Source organism: Podarcis vaucheri (genome assembly GCF_965113315.1).
Source record: "Podarcis vaucheri genome assembly, chromosome: 2".
Classification (NCBI taxonomy): domain Eukaryota; kingdom Metazoa; phylum Chordata; class Lepidosauria; order Squamata; family Lacertidae; genus Podarcis; species Podarcis vaucheri.
The window spans coordinates 132,453,579-132,476,750 of NC_138760.1; the positions used below are offsets into that span (position 1 = coordinate 132,453,579).

Sequence of the window (23,172 nt, forward strand, 5' to 3'; positions counted from 1 at the left end):
TTTGTTTCTAGTACTGTTTTCTCTGCCTATAAGCTCTGGATCTATTTATTATTTCAAAATGAAAAGGTGAACCATTGAGGAAATGGTCAGCATTGCAACCAGAGTGGCTACACTGACTCCTCGTGTCTCTAGGCCCAGATTCTGGGGGATGATAAGAGATCACGAGAGCCAGCGCTGGTGCCTCCCTGCCTCTGCCCTGGGCTGCCTGTCTCTCCCCTACTGGGAACAGGATGCTGGGGCAGGGGGACCCTAATCTGCCTGATGATGCAACAGGACTCTTCTGATCTTCAAGGCCTGCTGTGGGTTGTGTGATGCCCCAAAGCATTATCCCACAGGACCCATGGATTCCCCCTCTGGGTGAACAGATGAGAGGAACAGAACAGCCCAACCCCAGGTCCTAAAATGCCTCATCAGATCCAAGCACCTGCTCTTCCTGAGACTGGAGTGATTGATTGCGGGGAGGGGTAGAAAATGTGCAGAGACCTCCTCCAAATGGATGAATGAAGGTCTTCTTCCAGGGGCAACAACACTCTAGAGAGGTGTGTGTTTCAGGACATGCAAGGTCAGGCCTGGCCAGACCTCCATCATGAGTTGACTGTGTTGCCTGAAACATGCCTTAAAAGCCTCAGAGAAGAATTCACTCTTTTCTGGTAGCTTCCCATCTTGCCCCTATTTTTGTGTGCCTCGTTAAGATAAGTTAATGCAAGGAGTTGTTCAGCTCTTTCTCTCCCCCAATGTAATTTGGGTGTCCATGCAGCTCCTGCCTGAGGCTGGGAAGGAGGCCTCTTGGAGGAAGAAACAGACCAAGAGGAGGGGGGCAAGGGGGTCCCTGGACAGGAGGGGCAGGATTCAGGCAGCCTGCTCCCTGGAGACAGAAGCAGGACTTCTGGGCCCATAGCACATGTCTCCCTCCTTCTGCTCCCTTGTTTCTGGCAGCAGAGGAGACGCTGCAGAAAGGCGCTGGGGGGAGTTTCGCTTCCCCCCACAGGGAGGTCTGGAGCACAGCTCAGCATTTGGGGAAATGAAAGAGGGAAGCTGGCCACGATCCAGGAGACGGAGGTCAACCGGGAGCGCAGCAAAACCTCCTCATAGAGAAGTAGCTCCCAGCCCCCCCCCAGCACAGCCCCCCCTCCAGCCCAGCAGCAATGGCTTAAGAGGAATGGCAGTTTTAGGGAAGGACCCCCTTGGGAATGGCTGAGCTGAATGGAGTGGGGCTGGGCAAGCCCCATAGCACCCTCTGCTAGGGGAATAGGGGCTCCTTGGCTCAAGGCGGGGGGAGATTTCCTTGGAGAGCAGCCCCCTCCCTCTTGCATCAGGAGAGCAAAGTGGGTCATCTCTTCCCAAGGCAGGAGGGAGGAGGAAGAGGGGAGAAGGGGCAGAGACCCCTCCAAGTCCTCAAGGCTATGGGGAGAGGGTGGGACTGTGTTTCAGGTCAGCCAAGGCCAGGATGTGGCCCAGTCAGGCTGGCCAGAGTCGGCTGTGGGGCAGAGACAGGTCTCTTCAATCTTTCCAGACCCCAGACCCCCTTTCAACCCAAACATGCATTTCTCCATCTTTATATCTGTGAGGTTTCAGGGCTCCTGTTTCAGCCCACATGGAATCAGGCTGCGACCCACCAGTGGAAGACCAGGGGCACAGAACAGGTCCCTGCACCCCCAGGGAAGGAGTCACTGCTTTCGGGGGTCTTGATCTGCTGTTTCCCCTCCTCTCCCCATTCTGTCCCTTGCAGAAATGCCTCCTTCCAGAAATGAATGCCAGCCGAAAGAGTCGTCCAGCTCTTCCTCCCCCTGGCAAGAGGCTCCAGGAGGGACATGACCCCCCAGAGAGGGGTTGGGGAGAGGCGTCCCTTCTGGGGCCAAGGCTTGTGCAGGGACATCGCAGGGACGGACAGACAAGGCCCAGCCTGCTGTGCAATATTATACCTTGCAGTCGTCACGGTTTCTTTAGAAGGGGAAATGGGATCCTTTTTGCAGATCCTCTTTCAGCAAAAGAGCAAACATTCTCCTGGATCTCAAGGCAGAAGCAAAGGAGAACCTTCAGCAGAGTATCGTGTGGGGAGGGGGGCCAGGGGAGCTGCCAGGGCAAGGCTGTGGGGCAGGAGGCCAGGGCCCCACTCAGCAGAAAGAGCCGCAGGTCCTGTGAATGTGAAAGGGCCCATTTGCCTTGAAATTGGACAATTTGAAGAAGGAGAGTCTGCCAAGGGCATGTGGTCCCAAGAGCCTAAGATCCTCCCAGGGCCTCTCCCAAATTTCATCCCTGGTATCTGGGATGAGGCCTCCTCCTAGGAGGACCAAGCAGGGGCTCTGAGGCCTTTTTCCTCCTCAGAGACTCATGGAATTGTAGAGTTGGAGGGACCTCAGGGGTCATCTAGTCCAGGGGTCTGCAAGCCGCAGCTCCGGAGCCGCATGTGGCTCTTTTACACCTTTGCCGCGGCTCCGGGGCGGATACCAGTGAGAGGAGGAGGCGCATTGTGTGCCCCGACACTCCCCACTGTGGCGGGTGCTGTACTGGCTGTGACGTCGCATGGGGGCGGTGCATGCATTAGTCATGCACCGTCCCGACGTCGCCTTCCCGCCCGCCCGCCCGCCCGCTACATTGTAAGGGGCATGTACGCTGGTCACTGCATTGAAGGGGAGTGAAGAACGCACACACACAAAAAGGTAACTCGTTAATTTAATGTTTATTTCTATGAGGAGGAGTAATTCTGAGGGGTCAAACAAAGAAATAATAAAAAAGTTATTTTTATAATGACGAGTTTTGCGGCTCCCAGTTTTTTTCTCTTCGGAAACGGGTCCAAGTGGCTCTTTTTGTCTTAAAGGTTGCAGACCCCTGATCTAGTCCAACCCCCTACAATCCCTCTCTTCCGCAGACCAACCCTGCCTGCAGTTGGTGATACCTGAGTCTTTTTCCCTCTGAGGAAATCCCTTCCCATCTGCAGATTTTGTAGCGTTTCCTCCCTGTCTTAGTGTGAGCTTGATGGCCCTGCCTCCTCCTCTGCCATCACATTGTGAACCGCCCTGAAATCTACAGTTGTAGTATAGAAATTTTAAAAATATATGAATACACGTAAATATGGTCCAATGGGAGTGTTTTCCTCTCCTTTCTCTCCTTCAGCACACTTTGGAACTCCCTGCCTAATGAAACCAAGAGGCGCCTTCTTCATTGTTCTCTTTTTGGCACCTGAAGAAAACATTCTTGCTCAGACAAGTCGACCCAGATGTTAAGGAAGCTGAGGTTTTTGCGTTTGTGTGTTTGTGCTTTAAAGCACTGTGGCAATTTTTCTCTTGGTTTATCTTTTTGCATAGCACTTTGAGGTGTTGCTTTCCCCCCCACAATTAAGTGATGTATAAGTTTTATGAAGTGAAATAACAAACTACCCAGAGTGTTTGCCCCTCACCAGCCTCCTGTGATTCTTGGCAGGCCTCCCCAATTCAGTTGTGAGTCTCCCCATCAGGGCTTGAAGGACCAGTCCTGGCAGTCTGACCAAATTCATGGTTGTTTTCAGGGACAGCTCAGGCTCCTCCAGGGAGATTCAAGGCACAAATTCTCTAGCAGAGAGGTGCAAAGAAGGAATCAGGTTGCCATAACTTGCAATCCACAAGCGGAAAGGGAAACAAAAAAAGAAACTTTCCCCAAATGACAAGCAAGCAACAGAGGTGGGGGAGGGGTGGACACTGTCGTTCTTGGTCTGTGACTCCTTCCATCCACCTTCCAAGGAGGTTTCCACCCTCTGAGCATGGACAGAGGGCAACTGGCAGGAAGAACAGAGCTTCTCCACATATCAGGATCCTGATGGAGCAGCAAAGTCTAACTGATGAGTCCTGCAGGCAGAGAAGAGAGAGACAAGCCCATCACTGTGGGGTGAGGAACGGGGAGAAAGGGGTCAAGAATCCCTGGCAAGATTTGGGGGACACTCCATAGAGCGGCCATCAGATATTGTGAACTACAATTCCCATCGCCTCCAGTTATGGGCCTGGCAGGGGGGGCTCTGAGGAGGGAAGGAGACAGAGGGAGGGAGACTTGGCTGGCTTTGGCAGTGGAGAAGAGGAGCTTCAGAAGAGACCAAGGAGATCTCTCCAGATCACAAATGGGGAACCACAGACCCTGGACCAAACTTGGCCCCCAGGCCTCTCTTTCTGGCCCTCGTGGCTCTCTCCAGACACTCTTCCTGTCCCCGCTTTGAACCCTCCAGGAGTGATTCCACCTCCCTTGAACTCTGAGGATGCCCCTTGCTTGCCTGAACCAAGAACAGAATAGGGCAGAAATTAGTCCACTCAGCAATACGGAAATTGTGGTCCCTGGAAGGAGGGGATGCTGAATAGGAGGTTTAGGTCTTAATCTACAGATTTAAACCACAGACCATCTCCATAAGAGCTGAGGCTCCATTTGAGGCACCAAGAGGGACCTCCTAGGAGTGGAGAAGGAACAGAACCCTCTCCAGAGCCTCTGCCTAAGAAGAGGAGGGGAGCCTGGAGCCCAGTCCAGCCCCACACCCAACCCTCCCTCTCCCCCTGGCACCCCACCCTCACCTTTCTTCTTCTTCAGGTAAAGGGCGAGTCCAGTGGCCCCAAAGACCAGCCCCAGCACAATCCCCACAATCCCCGTCCACATCTTGCTCCTGGCAGAGTCCGACTGTGGCTCTGAAGAAAGAAAAAGCCCAGAGTGAGGAAAGGAAGGCCTGGGATCAGCCCCCTGAGGGGGGAGCAACCCATCCAGCCCCCCAGGAATGCCCCCCACTTCCTTGGGAAGTGGTGGGTCAGGGCTGGGAAGGCCTCCTACCCCATTGCACCGTGACGGGGCCTTTGAAGCTGGCATGCTCCACCTGGCAGGTGTAGACATCTCCACGCTCTGGCTTTGTCTCCAGCATCACCTCAATCTGGAAGGTCCAGTCCCCGTTCCGGATGAGGTCCGTGGTCCACACTTTGGGCTCCTCCTTCCCGTTCCTGAACCACTTGATCTCGATCCCCGCAGGGAAGAAGCTGCCCACAGTGCAAATCAGCAGAGTGTTGTGTGGGGAAGATTCAACGTTGTCTGTGGGGGTGATCTTCACCTTGGGCTGGACTGTGGGAGGGAGGCAAGGGAGATGTGGAAGGAAGGTCAGAGGTTTAGGCAGGGAGGGACCTGGAGGCTTCAAGGGAGGGAGGAGAGGCCACAGTTAACGTGGGAGGGGGCTAGCCAGGGTGAAGCCTTTAGAGGGGGGCAATTGAGGCTTCCAGCTTGCAGGGGGGGGGGGGCTTTCTCTGACCGCAGCCGCCCTGGTGGCTCCAGAGTCTAAAAGCATCTGCTGAGCACCAGAGTGATGCTAATCTGCAAGGAGAAGCAGGAAAACCTAGAAAAGTATCTCCCATTCCCTTTCCACCTGTCTGTTTTTGGAACTGTGTGTGAAAGAGAAATCCTTTCTTTCTTCTTTTGCTTCCGTTAAAGTCTCAGAGATGAATTAGAAGTGGTGAAGAGATCAGAACATCCCCTCCTGCCCTTTGGAAACAGAAGCCCTTTGGAGTATTACTTGCTTGTGTGTTCATTTTGTGTGTTTTTGGATCTCTAGAAGACAACATACATGTTTACACAACGTGAACACATAAAGAGGGCACTGCTGCCTACAATCAGCTACAAAAACTGAGTCCTCTTTATGCTGAAAATAAAATACCTGCAATGAATGAAATGTGATGCTGACATACGAAGCTCTTTGTATTTATCCCTTCCTGTAATTTGGAAGGAAAATGTAGCCAATCCACTTTAAATTCTTTCATTGCAATGGTTCAGCAGCCAGCAATTTTTGAAGGAATCTTGTGGAGTATTTATTCTTTTATTTTATTCTTTAGAGCCTTAAAGTTTAATTTAAATGGTTTAATTTAAATGGTTTGGGACGCGAGTAAAGCCGTTATAAGAGGTTTCTTTTTAAAGGAAAGTTGTGGAGTATTTATTCTTTTATTTTATTCTTTAGAGCCTTAAACTGCCTTTACTACGTGGGGCTGCCCTTGAGACTGACCCAGAAACTCCAGCGGGTGCAGAATGCCGCAGCGAGACTCCTTACGGGGTCTTCGCTGCGGGATCACATTCATCCGGTGCTATACCAGCTGCACTGGCTCCCGGTGGAGTACAGGATCAGGTTTAAGGTGCTGGTCTTAACCTTCAAAGCCCTACACGGCCTAGGACCCTCGTATCTACGGGACCGCCTCTCCTGGTATGCCCCACAGAGGAACTTACGGTCCTCAAATAAAAACATCTTGAAGGTCCCAGGCCACAGAGAGGTTAGGCTGGCCTCAACTAGAGCCAGGGCTTTTTCGGCTGCGGCTCCAACCTGGTGGAACGCTCTGTCACAAGAGACAAGGGCCCTGCAGGACTTGACATCTTTCCGCAGGGCCTGCAAGACAGAGCTGTTCCACCAGGCCTTTGGTCAGGGCGCAGCCTGACTCCCTCCTTTGGCAATCTTTACAATACTTTAGTTTATGGTTGCCATCAATTTTGATTTTAATTAATTCTTATGATGTTTTTATAATGTTGCACTATTTTAGTGTTGTTAGCCGCCCTGAGCCTGGCTTCGGCTGGGGAGGGCGGGATATAAATAAAATTTATTATTATTATTATTATTATTATTATTACTACTACTCAGAAGTCCCACTGAATTCAATGGAGCTTACTCGGAGATAACTGTGTAAAGATTCTGCAGTCTTATACTGCAGTCTTAAGCATTTTTACTCAGACGTATGCCACTGAGTTCAGTAGGACTTACTCTCTGGTATTAATAATAATAATAATAATAATAATAATAATAATAATAATAATAATAATTTTTTATTTATACCCCGCCCTCCCCAGCCAAGGCGGGGCTCAGAGTGGCTTACAAGCAATAATAAAAACAAGTTGAATGATTACAACTTGAAAACAAAATCAAAATACAACATTAAAATATTAAAATGTAGCCTCCTCGCAGGAGGAGAAGGAAAAGAAAAAAGAAAGAGAGGGAGGGAGGGAATCAAATTGGCTCCAAGCCAAAGGCCAGGCGGAACAACTCTGTCTTACAGGCCCTGCGGAAAGAGATCAGATCCTGCAGGGCCCTGGTCTCATGAGGCAGAGCGTTCCACCAGACCGGAGCCAGTGTTGAAAAGGCCCTGGCTCTAGTAGAAGCTAATCTAACTTCCTTAGGCCCCGGGACCTCTAGGGTGTTGCTATTTATGGACCTTGAGGCTCTCCGTGGGGCATACCGGGAGAGGCGGTCCCATAGGTACGAGGGTCCTAGGCCGTGAAGGGCTTTAAAGGTCAAAAGCAGCACCTTAAATCTGACCCTGTACTCCACCGGGAGCCAGTGCAGCTTGAAAAGCACTGGGTGAATATGCTCCCATGGCAGAGACCCCGTGAGGAGCCTCGCTGCAGCATTCTGCACCCGCTGGAGTTTCTGGGACAGCTTCAAGGGCAGCCCTGCGTAGAGCGAATTACAGTAGTCAAGCCTGGAGATGACTGTCGCATGGATCACTGTGGCCAGGGTGGGGCGGGAAAGGTAAGGGAAAGGTATGTGCCTGATCATTATCACTGCCAACCTAGCAGTTCGAAAGCACGTCAAAGTGCAAGTAGATAAATAGGTACCGCTCCAGCGGGAAGGTAAATGGCGTTTCTGTGCGCTGCTCTGGTTCGCCAGAAGCGGCTTAGTCCTGCTGGCCACATGACCAGGAAGCTGTACACCAGATCCCTTGGCCAGGAAAGCGAGATGACCTAATGGTCAGAGGTCCCATTACCTTTACTTATGTGCCTGATCATTATCACAGTTTCTATTATTAATTATTATTATTATTTACAGTCATTATATTCCTTAGAATTCCTCAAATGATCTACTACTCTCTGAGGAGATCTACATAAGGGTGAATGAAAGCCAGAAAGACACACAGACAATTTTACTAGCCCTTTTTATGCCCTTTATGAACAAATGTGTCAAGTTTTGTGCGTGTATGCAAATACACAAGGGGTGTGTGTGACAAAACTGGGTCTTTACCTGAGTGACAGAAAGCCTGGTTTAGCCCACCCCCCGGGACACTCAGTCGATCCTACGCTCCCAGCCCCCAACTTCCCACTCCCACCTGTATGATCTCTGATGCCCCCCCATCTACCCAAAGTCAGCCCAGTTTCCCCAGTGTCAGGCTGTACATTCCGCAAACTGGGGGTTCCTGGGATGCCCCTCCCCTTCCTAGGACACTTTCCATCCTTCTGTCTCATTTCCTAGTCCTGGGAATCTCAGGAGTTTGTCCTTCCTTTTTTCCTAGCAAACAGGATGGTCTTCAGAATTCACTGCACAGTATCCTTAACTTACAGTACAATGGTCTCCTCAGTGTTTCCCAAACTTGGGTTTTTGGTCTATAATTCCCATCCTCCCTGACCACTGGTCCTGCTAGGGATGATGGGAATTGCACAAAAACAGCTGAGGTTCTTGTGCCTTTTAGAGCTGAGAGGAAGGCAGAAATTCAACAGGTTAAGCCCTTTTCTCCTGTGGAAATGGAATTATTGGGAAAGCTTCACCTGTCAGACATCTAGGTGTGTGTGTGTGTGTGTGAGAGAGAGAGAGAGAGAGAGAGAGACCACCAATTTTTGGGGGGGCCCTTCACTCCAACTGAAAAACAGCACATCAATTTGTGTGTGATATAGAGCAGATGTTATGCAAATCCACAACCACCACCACCCCCAAGTGATTATAGTAATTTCCCTTTCAATATACTTTTGATTTAGGGATGATCCCTGGAGAATGGGGGGGGGGAGTTGGAGGGGAGCCTGGTGGCTGAAAACAGTAATGAGTGGGTGGGAAGGAAATGGACCGTGTTTATGTTGGGAATCAAGCCTTTATCAGGAGAAACTGGCCACTCTCCAGGCACCCGGCTTGATCTCCGGTTGACCTCCCTGTCTGCATTCCCCAGCAGGATACAGGCAGAGGTCGCGATAGGCGATCCTCCTCAGCATGAGAAGAACACACCACTCTTTCCTGCCCCCCCCCCGGCAGGGGAAAGAGATAGACAGAAACGTATTTACATGCCTTTATTTCTGTCTTTGCAGCGTTACAAAAATCATGACTGCTCTCTTCAAGCTTCAGCAGTCGAGAGAGAACAAAACACTTGCTGTACTTCCTGTACAGCTCATATTACACTCTGGGCTAATTCCGGTGCGTCGCACTGTGAATAGACTGTCTCTCTGTTTCCCACGGAACAGTCCCAACATTCCCATTATGTTTTGCTTTCAAGCTACCAGCAGCTCGCGGGTGCATTGCTTCAATATCATAACAGTTTATAATAATTATTATTTAATCCTGAATGTATGTGATTTTGAGGTTAATTTCTAACCCCCCCCCCATTAAACATCCTGATTCCCCAGAAACCTGGACATATGGCAGCCCAACCTGAATCCATGTCAGGTGTGCAGGAAACGACATGCTAAGGTGTCATAATTACCGTATTTTTCGCCCTATAGGACGCACTTTTTCCCCTCCAAAAATGAAGGGGAAATGTGTGTGCGTCCTATGGAGCGAATGCAGGCTTTCGCTGAAGTATGGAGAGCGAGGGGGGTCGGTGCGCACCAACCCCTCTTGCTCTCCAGGCTTCAGGGATAGCCACCTGAAGCCTCCGGAACAGAGCGGGAGGCCCCGCTGTGCTCCGGAGGCTTCGGGTTCCTTTTGCTGAAGCCGGGAGAGCAAGACTCTCCTGGCTTCAGCAGAGAGGAAGAGCGAGAGAGGGGGAGGCGGAGGAGCACCATCCAGGTTCCCCGCACAGCCGTCTCGCCCCCTGCCTTGCCCCGGGCGGCAGCGTCCCGGTGCCTCTTTCCTCCGCGGTGGCTGTGGCAGCGGCGGTAGCGGGCTCTGGCGGGGGGGAGGAAGAGCGAGAGAGGGGGAGGGGGAGGAGCGCCGTCCAGGTTCCCCGCGCAGCCGTCTCGCCCCCTGCCTTGCCCCGGGCGGCAGCGTCCCGGTGCCTCTTTCCTCCGCGGCGGCTGTGGCAGCGGCAGCGGGGTGGAGCGAGATGCACAGGCAGGACAGGCGGCAGCGGCCCGGGGAGTGCAGCGCGTCAGCCACCTCCCCTTTCTGGCCATTCATCGCTTCCTCCACGCTCCAGTTGAAAAGGTCACTTTTTTAAAAAACAAACAAACCACCTGCCGCCGGGAGCCCAGTAGGAAGTTGTTCGAGCTGACATTCTCCGCCCGCCCCCGTCCAGGTGGGCAAGCGGCGCGTCTCTCCCCCCCCCTTTTCTGGAGCGCACGGCCAATTTGGGAGGGAAGGGGCGCTCTTCCGGGGTGGGGGATCCGCTCCTGGTTGCACCGCCATTGCATTGGGGGAGGATGCAAACCTGAACGAGGAAGCAGATCCTGTGCGGGGCTGCACCGAGGAAAGGCGCGCTGCGTCAAAGGTTCCTATTGAACTCAATGGCGCTCGCGCTTAGTTCGCGGGGCCAGAGGGCAAGCCTCTCTGGTCTACTCAGAAGCAAGTCTCAGGGATGCTGAGGGAATCTCACACCCAAGATAAGTGTGCCGGCTGTTGCAGCCTCAGGCGCAGCAATCCAACTGTAGCTGCACTTGATGGCACACTTAGCTTACATGGGAACGAAACCAAAATCAGGGATGGCGAAGTTGTGACATTCCAGGTGTTGCTGGGCTACAAATCCCATCACCGCTAGCTGATGGAAGCTGGAGCCCAACAATATATGGAGGGCTACATCCTCCCCACAACCTATATGTGGAAAAGAACTACAAAAAAGGGGGAGAGAGAGATACTAGGCTATCAGAGATCGCAAAGCTCTTGCAAACTATTTTTAGCTGAGCTGAGAACTGGTGGTATCAGGAAATCCTTAAACGTGCTCATAAACCATGCAAGCAGCTTTAAATTTCACTTCTGCTTTTTCTTGATATAAAGAGATGCAGGACAAACTAAAAGGGAACTCTGCACTGGTGGGACATTTAAATGTCTTGCTTTAGCCCTTTTGCAAAGAGGAATTTAAAATGCAGCATAGGTTTTCTGGTGTTTTCTTTTTTTACCACCCTGGCATCTTTCATGTTTAATAAAAGTGTTCTTGGTGAAATATGGAAGAAGAAAAAAGCAGAGATGGAGAGCTGCGCAGTGCCTCTTCAGCCAAGTGGGAGGAGAAATGGAAGGGGCTCCGTTTCCCCGGCCGCTTCGCTGAAGGGGCGCTGCGCAGAGAGGGGGAGATTTTTTCCCCTTGTTCTCCCCCTCTAAAACAAGGTGCGTCCTGTGGTCCGGAGCGTCCTATAGTGCGAAAAATACGGTAATAACTAACGCCCAAATAACATCATATTGTACTTTTAAAATGTTCAGGGTTTCTGCTTGAAATGTGCTCTCTTCTCCCCCTGAAAGGCTGCCTATTCCCCCTTGCAGTCCCCCACTCTAATAGAGTCCAGCGTTGGACTGCGTCCTGGGTTCAAATCCCCCCTGGGCCTTGAGTCTCCTGGGTGTCCCTGGCCAGCCCCTCCCCTCAGCCTGGCCTCCCTCACAGGGCTGTTGTGGGGGTGGAATGAGGAGAGGGGGACCCATAGACAGCACAGGCAGTAAATGAAGTTTAGGGAAGTTTTTAATGTTTGATGTTCTATTGTGCTTTTAATTTTTTTGGGAGCTGCCCTGAGTGGCTGGGGTATTATTATTATTATTAATAATAATAATAATAATAATAATAATAATAATAATAATAATAATAATAATAATTCATTACTTCTATTATTGTTGTTTTATTATTATTATATTATATATTATATATTATTATTATTATTATTATTATTATTACTGCAATTTTGTGTTGCAAGCTGCCCTGAGACCTACAGGTATAGAGCGGGATGCGAATTTAATTAATAATAAATAAAGAAATAAAGTAAGAGAGACACCCACCAGATTGCAATTCACAAAATAGTTTGTGATGCTTCCAGGGACACAGAAACTCTGCCAGGAGTGGGGCATCAGGAAAGGCCCCTTTATCTCTCTGAAAAGCGGGAGGGGAGGGGGCCGGGGGGGGGGAAGTCCCAGGTCCACCCTGTTATGTACTGATGTTCTCACCCTGGGCCAGCAGGGGGATACTGTAGATAGTTATGCAAATGAAGGATCGAAAGTGACGTTCAGTGATTGGATAGTTTTAGAAAGTTGCAACAGTTACAATTGTTCTGGAGCTCTATATAAGCAGGCTGACTGAGCTCCTCAGTTAAGTTTTTGTTCCAGCTTACAAATAAAGAGCTGCTTTGGAAGAATCGCTGTGTCGTCTGATATGTTCACCCACAACTTAACACACCCCACACTCCCCCTCATTTTGGGTTCTTCGGGGAGGCCATTTCCCATGACGCCCCCCTCCCCCATTCTGGACTCACCGCGCCGGGCCCGGGAGAAGGGATCGAAGATCCCGTAGTTGTACCGGCAGACGGAATCCGCAGCGGCTTTCCTGCTCTGCAGGAAGTCCTTGTCCTGGTTCCAACTCTTGACTTGGGACTCCGCCAGTTCTGCCACAGCCACGAACTTCCCTCGGTCGCTGTCGAAGTAGGCGAGCTCCTGCCGGTCGAAGAAGTGCCTTTCTAGGAAGCGGATCCGCTGCGTCCTATTGGAGAAGTGGCACTCGAACTTCCCCACGTACAGGAAATGCTCTGCGGGGGGGGGGATTAAAATTGGAGGGTGGAGACTTCTGGTTTCCAGTTGCCTTGAGGGCGCAGTTCTCCCTATAGCAGAGAGTTGCCCCAGCCGGGCAGGAGACAGATGGTCTGTCTCTCTCCCATTCTCTCTCTCGTGTCATGTGATCCCATGGCGGGCGGGGAGGAGGGCACCAGAGACTGAGCTGGGAGACCCCCCCTCACCTCCTCCCAAAGGAAAGGGGAAAATCAGAAGGAAGGCCGTTGTGGAGAGGGAGGCACAACCTCAAAGAGCCAGTGTGGTGTAGTGGTTAAGAGCGGTAGTCACGTAATCTGGGAAACCGGGTTCGTGTCTCCGCTCCTCCACATGCAGCTGCTGGGTGACCTTGGGCCAGTCACACTTCTGTGAAGCCTCTCAGCCCCACTCACCTCACAGAGTGTTTGTTGTGGGGGAGGAAGGGAAAGGAGAATGTTAGCCGCTTTGAGACTCCTGAAGGGGAGTGAAAGGCGGGATATCAAATCCAAACTCTTCTTCTTCTTCTTCTTCTCAAAGACCCGGGACCCCATGAGCGTAGCCAGGATTAAGGGAGGGGGGAGAGAGAGAACCAAGCTATCTACTTTTATTTGTTTGTTTGTTTTGGGGGGGCAGCTGCTCCCTGCCCCCGATGGCTCCGGCCATGCTTCTCCCAGTTTTTTTTTAAAAAGTAAAGCTCCGTCCCCCCTTTGATTGCCCTCCGGCTGGAAGAGGAAATGTTGGGGGTGGGAGAGAGACCAGGAAAAGGGCGAGATGCCGAGGAGGGTGGGAGATGCTTCTCTGCTCTGAAGGGGGCTTCACTCCAAAAAAAACCTCCCCTCGAGGAGACCCGCCCCCCCCACCACGGGAGAGCCGGTTTCACTTTCGCTTTCCCTCCCAGAGCGCAGGAAGCATTTATTTCATTTATTTATTTACGGCTATTAGCCCATAAATTATGTACAAACATAAAAAGCACAAAGGCTTAAAAACCGAAATATCTGACAACAGAAGGTGAACACTGCGATGCAAGGGTGGGTCATTGGGCAGAGCCAAATAACAGGATGTGGCCCGGAGAGCTCCAAGGGACGGTTCACAGAAAAGGAAAACTGAAGACGAGATCCGACATGCACTCTCATCATAACTGTCCAATTAGATTTTGATGTTGTTGTTGTTTTTTGGTGGTTTTTGCGTGTGAGATAACCGCATTCAGGAATCTCGCCACCTGCAGAGTAACAGAAGGGTCTGTATCCTGCAAAAGCAGTGCGGCGTGTGACTCAACAGGCCTGCTAACCAAGCGCAATAAAGCAGGGCCCAGGAATTTAGTCCTGGCTATGCTATGTAGGGGACAGTTGAACATTATATGTGGAAGAGATTCAACAGTTTTCCCATCACACACGCATAGCGGAGACACCAAACCCTTGGAAAATCTGTGGCTCAGCAGGTTCGATGGAAGGACATTGAACCTTGCACGAATAAATGCAAGTCGGTGTGGTACTGATGAAAGAGATGACATGTATGATGGAAGGTCAAGTGGTGGGGTTATTCCGTGATACCTGGGGGAGCAGACACCCCCACCTCTGGCAAGGTTGTGTTGGTTTTCAATGTCTGCTAATCTTTGCTCAATGAGGCTTTTAGCTGAGCGTAAGTTCATCTTTAGGGAGTCCGCTGGGGAAATTCCGATGCTCAGAAGTTTGGCATGGATTTTTCCTACCCACGGATTAACAAATTCGTCCCGCCAGAGGCACTGAAAAAGGTAATGGTCGGGAAGCCTATGCCAGCTGGACAGCCAATAGCCAAAGACTCGCTTCCAGATGACAGTCTCCAATGATGCAATCCTTAACTCCAAACGTATGGCTGCGTTGCTCACACACATGGGGAGTTTCAGGAGACGACGGAGAAACTGATTCTGCAATGTCTCCAGCGATGTTAAATTGGACCCAGGGGCCCAGAGCGGGGTAGCATAGCAGAGGGTGGAAACCACTTTTGCGTGGTATACCTTCAATGCAGAGGGGATGTGGGAGGCTCCGTCAGCCGCAAAAAATTGGAGTAGAGCATAAAGTATTGTTTTCCCTTTGTTTAGTAAATACTGTATCTGTGGCTTCCAGCTTAGGTTGTAGTGAAAGAAGACTCCCAGGTATTTAAATTTGAAAACTTGTTCTAATTGGACTCCATCTAACTTCCAGCTGTAAGTTTTCCGAGACCTGGTAAAGACCAGGACTTTAGATTTCCCATGATTAATTGTCAGATGGTTGAGTTTGCAGTAAGCCGCAAAAATCTTTAGAGCTCTGCATAGACCGACTCTAGAGTAGGAAAGGATCGCTGCATCATCGGCGTATAGGAGCAAAGGGCAGCAAAAATCGGCTAGGCGGGGGGCATGAATGTTGGCTTGAGACTCATTCAGAAAGAGCTTCATATCGCTAATAAACAGGTTGAAGAGGAGTGGGGCCAAAATGCAGCCTTGGCGCACACCTCTATTTATTGGGACCTCGTTGGATAGGTTTCCCGCAGGTGTGAGTCTCACTCTAGCCGACGACCCGTGGTGTAATTGGGTTATAAGCCATAACAGTCTTCTATCTATGCCCCATCTCTCTAGTTTCTTCCATAGACAGTTTCTTGGGATACTGTCGAAGGCGGCCTTTAGGTCTATGAAAGCGACACATAGGCGCCCCCGCCTTGGGGCAGAATATTTTCTGGCAAGATGATACATAATTACCATATGGTCAGAGGTCGAGTAATTGTTCCTAAAGCCCGCTTGCTCATGGCCAATCAGATTTGAGTCGTTTGCCCAATGAGACAGCTTAGACAGCAAAAATTTTGCATAGATTTTCCCGATGATAGACAAAAGGCTGATGTTCCGATAGTTCTCCGGGTCAGCAGGGGGACCCTTTTTATGGACTGGCACGATCACGGCCTCCTTCCATGACCTAGGGATAAGCCCCGTAGAATTAATTGCGTCAAAGACTTTGGCCAGAATTTCAGCCCACCACCTCGGTTGCGCAACAATAGCCTCAGCAGGGACTAGATCCGGCCCGGGGGCTTTGCCCGTTTTCAGGTCTAATATCAAGTCCATTATCAGGTCTGGGTCGGTAGAGGGCCACAAAGGTAGATGGTCGGCTCGGAATTCCGTGGATGAGTTGGATTCCTCTGCCAAGGAGAAATATTTACTCAAGAATTTTTCCCATGTGGGCGCAGGGATAATCGTCAGTGGGTACTTCCTTCCTCTTATGTTTATCAGAGCCCAAAATTCCTGTGGTCTGCGGGATCTAGAGGCCGCTATCAAGGCTCGCCAACGCTTTTGATGCCACTCGCGTTTGGCCAGCTTTAAAGTCTGTTTGTATGCTCTTTTGGCTTGTAAATAGGAGGATGGTAGAGCTTGGGCATTAGAGTTTTTGTATTCATTATAGATGGAACGAAGAAGGGATCTTGCTTGTTTGCAAGAGGTGTTAAACCAAGGGGCCCCAGCACTGCAATGCGCCACTTTCGCCTTTTGAGGAGGTGATGTAAAAAAAGTGGTAAGGTTTGTTGTAAGAAGGTTAAAAAGTTTCAAAACCGAATTGGAATCTTGTAAATCAGTAGTTATTTGAGGTAGATAGGCAGTGATTTCCCTATGGAAAAAATCCTGGTATTTTTGGGCTACAGCCTCCGACCATTTGATCCCTCTTATTTGGACCGATGATGAGGTTTCCAGAAGGACTGAGTGTTTATAGTCCTTCTGGCGCCGGAACAATGACAAAGTGGTCACTACTGGGAGGTGATCACTGAAATGTTGATTTTCAACTTGGAAGGAAAGTACATTAACGGCCAAATTTGCGGAGATCAAGAAGTAATCGATAACACTGTTAGATGTTGGTCCCAGGTGAGTGAACTCCCCCGGTATATCGGGGGGGAAGGTGCCGTTCAAGAATACTAGATTCAAGCGAATGGCAATTTGGTAAAGGGTCACTCCTGCTTTGTTTACTCTGTTGTCCTTTGAAGTTCTAATTCTGGTATGTTCCAAGTCAAAGTTGTCCAAACATGGGGGAGTCCACCATTTGGACTTGGTTAGTAGGTCCCAATTAGTGGCAATACGAGCATTAAAATCTCCCCCAATTAAGGAATACGAGTTAGGGCATTTGGTATGACATGACAATAGGTGATTTTCAAATGATTCCCATCTCCAATCAAGATCAGGTGCTGAGCCTTCGGGGGGGAGATAAACATTAGTAATTAGTAATGAGGACTTCCCTTCTGTGATCAGTCCAGATAGAGCAAAAGGCGGGGAAGCCCGTACCAGAGTGAATTTGGCGCGAAGTTGGAGTGAGATCCCAATCAAAAGACCCCCTTTGGGGCGACCTCCTTTCAAGGAAGGGGAGGCCGGAAGTGTTAGAAGATCGAAGCCATCTATGATAATCTCTTCCTCATCCCACGTTTCTTGGAATAGAATGATATTAAATGAGTTTATGTACTTCCTGAATTCGGAGTCTGATTTTTTGGTTCTCCAACCAGCGATGTTCCAGCTAAGTATTGATAATGTCGGGTCCTTGTGCTGTCCCGGTAATTGTCACTTTGAGTTGTTTAATGGGTTCTTGGAGGTAGAACGAGGACCTATAAGAAAATCGGTAATTTTAGTTTGTGTGGATAAGGTCTTCTTCTGTGTTGATTGAATCCATGATTTGGTAACATTAACAGGCAGGAAGGGTTTTGCCGGGGAGGAAGAATTAGGCAAAGTTGGTGAGGTTGGATGCTGTTCATTGAGGTGAGTAGTAGCAAGTCTTTGATGGGCTATACTAGTAGATCCGTTGGAGTTGTCAGTCTTGACCAGGGTAACGCTAAGAGGTGTTCCAGCCATCACTTGTAGTTGCTGCGCAGATAGGGAAGAATTATCACACAGATGTATAGAAGGACGTGAACGTGGGGATGGTGCATGCGTAGTCATTTCCTGGTGATCTTCAGGCAGGGATGATTCTAGCTCAGGCATTGAGGCAAAGGAATCATCAACCTCCATATTTTGATTGGACATAAGGTCTAAAACGGGAGTATTGAGTTTATCAACTTCCTCCACGGTAGAATGGTGCTGTTGGTCGACAGGTGACTGCTGATTCAGATCAGTAGGGGGTAACAAAGTAACAGGTTGAGAGATTATCAAGGTATTTGATGGAGACGCCTTGTGGGACGTGGAGCACCTGCTCTCCTCTCTCATCGGCATAGAGGGGTCCCCTTGCGATAGGAGTCTTTGTTTGAGTAGATCCAATCTATCGAGAATAGCCTGCTGTTCTTCCGAAGGGAGTTTTCCATAAGAGGAGATAAGATTTCTCTCTTCAGGGATATTCCAATCTCCGCTTGCAATTGGATCACTCCTCAGCTTAGCTAGATGGTCACTTGCGGTCGCAGGTGGAACAGGGGGTACCCGGCTAGGTGTTTTTCCCTTTATTATAGGGACAGAAGAAGGAAACGGGCGTTCATTGCCGGTTAAAATGTTGGGGAAAAGAGGTTTAACACTCGTGTCCTTAAAGACTCTTGTTGTTACAATCTCCCAGGGTGCCAGCCGATCTTTTTGTCTTTCAAGAAGATGTGGGATCCTTGCAGACTGGAAGGAGAGCATAAATTTCCTTGGCCAGGGCGTGGCATTTAGGGGTACTACAGATAGAAGATCTATCCGGGAAAAAGGAATATTTAACAAATCACGTAGGTACCCTTTAGCCATCATCAGGTTATTCCACCTAAGTCTGGGGGCGTCACGGGAAAAAATGGATAGACATATTTTATTAGGTTGAAAAATCAAGGATTGCTTATTCCTTTGGGGCAGTGGTAGCCTGCATCTTGAGCCCTTAAGGAGAGATTTCTGATCAGGTTGTCTCTTTAAGGTACTCACAAGCTGCACAGGAGATTGATGCAAATTAGATAGCTCAGTTGAGGAAGGTAGATGAGCTAGAAAGGCCCGTGTAAGTTTATTCAATGACGAAGAAATCCCCTCCAATTCCTTGAAGATGAAGCTTAAAGTCCTGATTACCAGTTGTATTTGATCAGGTACTAATTCATGGGCAGTTTGCCCTAATGCTTCCCGTTTCAGTGACGGAGGTGTAATTAAGGTATCAGGGAGGAGGGTTCCCCTAAGGCTTCCATCCCCCGCTGGATCAGCTAGCTTTTCCAACTCTCCTTGATCATGCAGAGGCCAAAAGCGGTTGTATGTTTCGACCGCAGAAACAATTACTTGCTCCGTTTTGCTGTTATTGTTAGTAGATGGTGGGGGAGATTCGAGCTTTGACTGCTTTACTCTTGGAGGTGTACAACTTTTCTCAGCAGATCTTGGTCGCTTGCCATGACCCATTTGTCGCTGTCTCACTAACTACGAAAGTTCAAAGTAGAGGTAAACGGAGATAAAAGAAATAAAGAGAACTTATCTTTATGGACGCAACTCCTCTGCTACTCCTCGTCCACTGCTCAACATAACCCAGTCTTCAAGGCGGCGTTACTAATCAGCAGCAGGCTTTCTCAGCAGGGGGTTTGAATATCCTTGTTGATACGTATATGGCCCCGACAGGCCATCCATACAAGTAAAACGATTAAAAACTTCCAACAGAGGTAAAATAATTTAAAAGTCAAATAAAAACAGCTATAAAGACGGCTGTAAAAGGCTATAAAAGGCAATAAAAGGTTTGTAATCCGGAGGGTTCACGAAGGAGAAGTTGTTACAGCCGCCATCTTCTTTGGTTCCTCCAAGAGGAGCGCAGGAAGCAACGCCTGTCTACGCAGGAGCCCATTTCAGCACACAGAGGACCCCAAGGCAGGGTGGGCGGGGGGTGGTGGCTGAGAGAGGGGACCTGCCACGAGGGGGGGGGAGTTCAGGTCCCCGGAGCAAGGACCCATTTGCCCCAGTTTCGCTGCTGCTTTCATGGGCGTAGCCAAGGGGAACAGGGAGGGGAAACTGCCCCCATCAATAAAAACCAATAAAAATACATAGCAAACTGAGGTTCTGCCCCTCCCTAACAAAAATCCTGGCTACACACTTGCCTGTGTTTCTTACTATTGAGAAAGAGATGAAGATGAAGGGTAGATGAAGGGAACGCAGTGGATGTAGCCTACCTTGATTTCAGCAAGGCATTTGACAAGGTGCCCCATGATATTCTTGTAAAGAAGCTGGTAAAATGCGGTCTTGACTATGCTACCACTCAGTGGATTTGTAACTGGCTGACTGACCGAACCCAAAGGGTGCTCATCAATGGTTCCTCTTCATCCTGGAGAAGAGTGACTAGTGGGGTGCCACAGGGTTCTGTCTTGGGCCCGGTCTTATTCAACATCTTTATCAACGACTTGGATGATGGACTCAAGGGCATCCTGATCAAATTTGCAGATGACACCAAACTGGGAGGGGTGGCTAACACCCCAGAGGACAGGATCACACTTCAAAACGACCTTGGCAGATTAGAGAACTGGGCAAAAACAAACAAGATGAATTTTAACAGGGAGAAATGTAAAGTATTGCACTTGGGCAAAAAAAAATGAGAGGCACAAATACAAGATGGGTGACACCTGGCTTGAGAGCAGTACATGTGAAAAGGATCTAGGAGTCTTGGTTGACCACAAACTTGACATGAGCCAACAGTGTGACGCGGCAGCTAAAAAAGCCAATGCAATTCTGGGCTGCATCAATAGGAGTATAGCATCTAGATCAAGGGAAGTAATAGTGCCCCTGTATTCTGCTCTGGTCAGACCTCACCTGGAGTACTGTGTCCAGTTCTGGGCACCACAATTCAAGAAGGACACTGACAAACTGGAACGTGTCCAGAGGAGGGCAACCAAAATGGTCAAAGGCCTGGAAACGATGCCTTATGAGGAACGGCTAAGGGAGCTGGGCATGTTTAGCCTGGAGAAGAGGAGGTTAAGGGGCGATACGATAGCCATGTTCAAATATATAAAAGGATGTCACATAGAGGAGGGAGAAAAGTTGTTTTCCGCTGCTCCAGAGAAGCGGACACGGAGCAATGGATCCAAACTACAAGAAAGAAGATTCCACCTAAACATTAGGAAGAACTTCCTGAGAGTAAGAGCTGTTTGACAGTGGAATTTGCTGCCAAGGAGTGTGGTGGAGTCTCCTTCTTTGGAGGTCTTTAAGCAGAGGCTTGACAACCAGCGGCGTAGCGTGGGTTATCAGCACCCGGGGCAAGGCAAGTAATTTGCGCACCCTAACCCGGGGCAAGGCAAGTAATTTGCGCCCCCTAACACCTAACCATGGTCATTAATACGCCAAGACGCGCGTCTTTAGGCGTCGCGGCGCAGCCTTCTCGGTCTCCCTCCCCGGCCCGGCTAGTCCCGACGCGGCTTCTTTCTGGCGCGGGGAGGGGGCTTCTTTCTGGCGCGGGGAGGGGGCGGCTCTGGGGCCAGTGCGTCGGCCGGCCTCCGGCGCGGGTGGGGGGGCCCCGTCGGGGCGGGTGGGCGGTCTTGGCGCGCAGGCACAAGAGCGCCGCCGATGGCGCGTTTGGCGGGCTGCGCGCGTCCAGACAGCGACCCGAGCCTGGGCGGCGTGGCGCTTGGTGCCGGAGCCTCCGCCCGCAGCGCCCCGTCGGGAGACCCGGCCGGAAGGAGCCTCGAGCCGGCTGTCGGACGCGGTTGAAGCAGCCAGGGCGGCATGGCAGGCGGCGGCGGCTCCTCGGCGACTCCACGCGGCCAGCCCAGCGCGCTGGCTGAGCCCCGCAGGCGAACTGCCCGTCGGTGAGGAAGGGCTGCCTGGCGCGCCCTCCGTGGCCCTGACGCGCGGGGACCGCGGCGAGCGCTGAGAGCCGCTGCCAGCTACAGCCTGCGCCCGAGGCTCTTCGGCGACTCCGGAGGCAGCGAGCGCGCCCCCCCAGAAGTTGCGCCCGGTGCGGCTGGCACCCCTGGCACCCCCCACGCTACGCCACTGTTGACAACCATATGTCAGGAGTGCTGTGATGGTGTTTCCTGCTTGGCAGGGGGTTGGACTCGATGGCCCTTGTGGTCTCTTCCAGCTCTATGATTCTATGAGTAGATGAAAGGTATATTTATGCTTTATGTGTAGTCCTTTATAGACTTAGTAATTGGTTATGGACTAATAATGATGACGATTATTTTGAGAGGCAGGTGAAGAAGAGCTCAGGGCCAGATTCAACTGCCCCCCCCCCGCAAAAAAGTCCCCTAGGGCTGCCTGCCATCAGCTGTCCTGCAGGAAGACTATTTAAGGTGTGAATATTGTGGTTTTATTAAAATTCAATTGACTGTTATTTGTAAGCTGCTGGGTCAGGATTTTAATCCTGAAAGGTGGGATATAATTAATAGCAATAAATAAATGCTCTCTCCTTCCCAGTCCAAGAAGCCTGAGCTGCTCTTTTTCAGAGGGGGGAGTGTTTCCCCTTCCCTTCTGCCCCTTTGCCCCCAGTGTCCTGGAAGAACCAAGGATCCCCCGTGGGGGAAGCAAGGATTCTTCAACATCAACTTCACTGAACTAAACCATGTTGTTCGGATGCCCGATTATCATCTTCCAAAGTAACTACTCTAGTCCTAACTTAAAAGCGGAAAGTGTGATGCTGGTGGTCAACAAAAGAGGTTAAAAGATTCTCTGAAGGCAAATCTAAAAAAACGTAGCATAAACACCGACAACTGGGAAACACTGTCCTGCAAGCGCTCCAATTGGGGAACAGCCTTTACCGAAGGTGTCATGGGCTTTGAAGACACTCGAACTCAGGACTCAAGGGAGAAACGTGCTAAGAGGAAAACACGCCTGGCAAACCCTCAAGGGATCAACTCCCGCCCTGAAACCAATGCCCCCCCTGTGGAAGGACGTGGGGATCCAGAATTGGCTCCACAGTCACTTACGGACTCCCTGTTAAGATCATGGAAGACCATCTACGAGGCATCGTCAAAGGAGCCCCACTGATGGGGGTCCCGCTAAGCGGACTTTCCTCTTCCTTCTCCCCCATTGCAGAATCTTGGCTCACCTGGAGGCGCCTCCACGCCCAGCCCCTCCGAAGCGGAGACCACCAGCATCCCCAGCAGGAGCCCCCCAAAGGCCAAAGGCGCAGCGCCGGAGCCCCCCATCCTTCTCTCTTCTCCGCCCCCCGAAGACTCCCAAATGGGACTTTCTCCGCTCAGCCCCGGGGGAAACTCCTGCCCAAGCCCCGCCCACTCCACCGCCCCGCCCCGCGAGCGTCCAATCCGCCTCCGAGCCGAGGCAGCGTCATCGGTCGCCAGGCAGGGAACTCCTGGAATGAGCATTAGCAAGGGCTCTCTCTGCTCTCGCTCGACCTGCAAGTTCCTCTTTGCCTTCTCAGCTGCTTCTGATCTCTCCATTGTTGCTGCGTCGCGTGTGAATAAAGATCTTCCCGGAAGCCCCCCGGAAAACCTGAGGGGGGGGCCGAGATATAAAGCTTAAGAGGAATCTGTCAGTTCCATCCAAAAGTTTACTCTGGCAGCAAAAAGGGAAATTTCAGACTGTTACGGAAAAATTCTGGGTGCGGGGTTACTCTGCCACCCAGCTCATCGGACTAAGTCCGTGGGTCCCTGCGGAAGAAAATGAGCTCAGCCGGACACAGGAGCAAACTGCAGAAGATCCAAGTTTATTGCGCAACAGGTTCAAGGCGAGATTG

At 50.6% G+C, this 23,172-nt stretch overlaps 1 protein-coding gene across 1 annotated transcript; it reads right to left on the reverse strand.

The window, feature by feature from the left end:
- Nucleotides 1-3,484: 3,484 nt before the first annotated feature.
- LOC309525822 (H-2 class II histocompatibility antigen, E-S beta chain-like) lies at nucleotides 3,485-22,972 on the reverse strand. Its single transcript, XM_082211423.1, has 5 exons — nucleotides 22,525-22,972; nucleotides 12,331-12,600; nucleotides 4,780-5,061; nucleotides 4,530-4,640; nucleotides 3,485-3,821 (listed from the first exon to the last, which is right to left on the reverse strand). Exons 1-5 carry the CDS (start codon nucleotides 22,874-22,876, stop codon nucleotides 3,808-3,810), a joined length of 1,029 nt encoding a protein of 342 aa, XP_082067549.1. The 5' UTR covers nucleotides 22,877-22,972; the 3' UTR covers nucleotides 3,485-3,807.
- Between the last annotated feature and the right edge of the window lie 200 nt (nucleotides 22,973-23,172).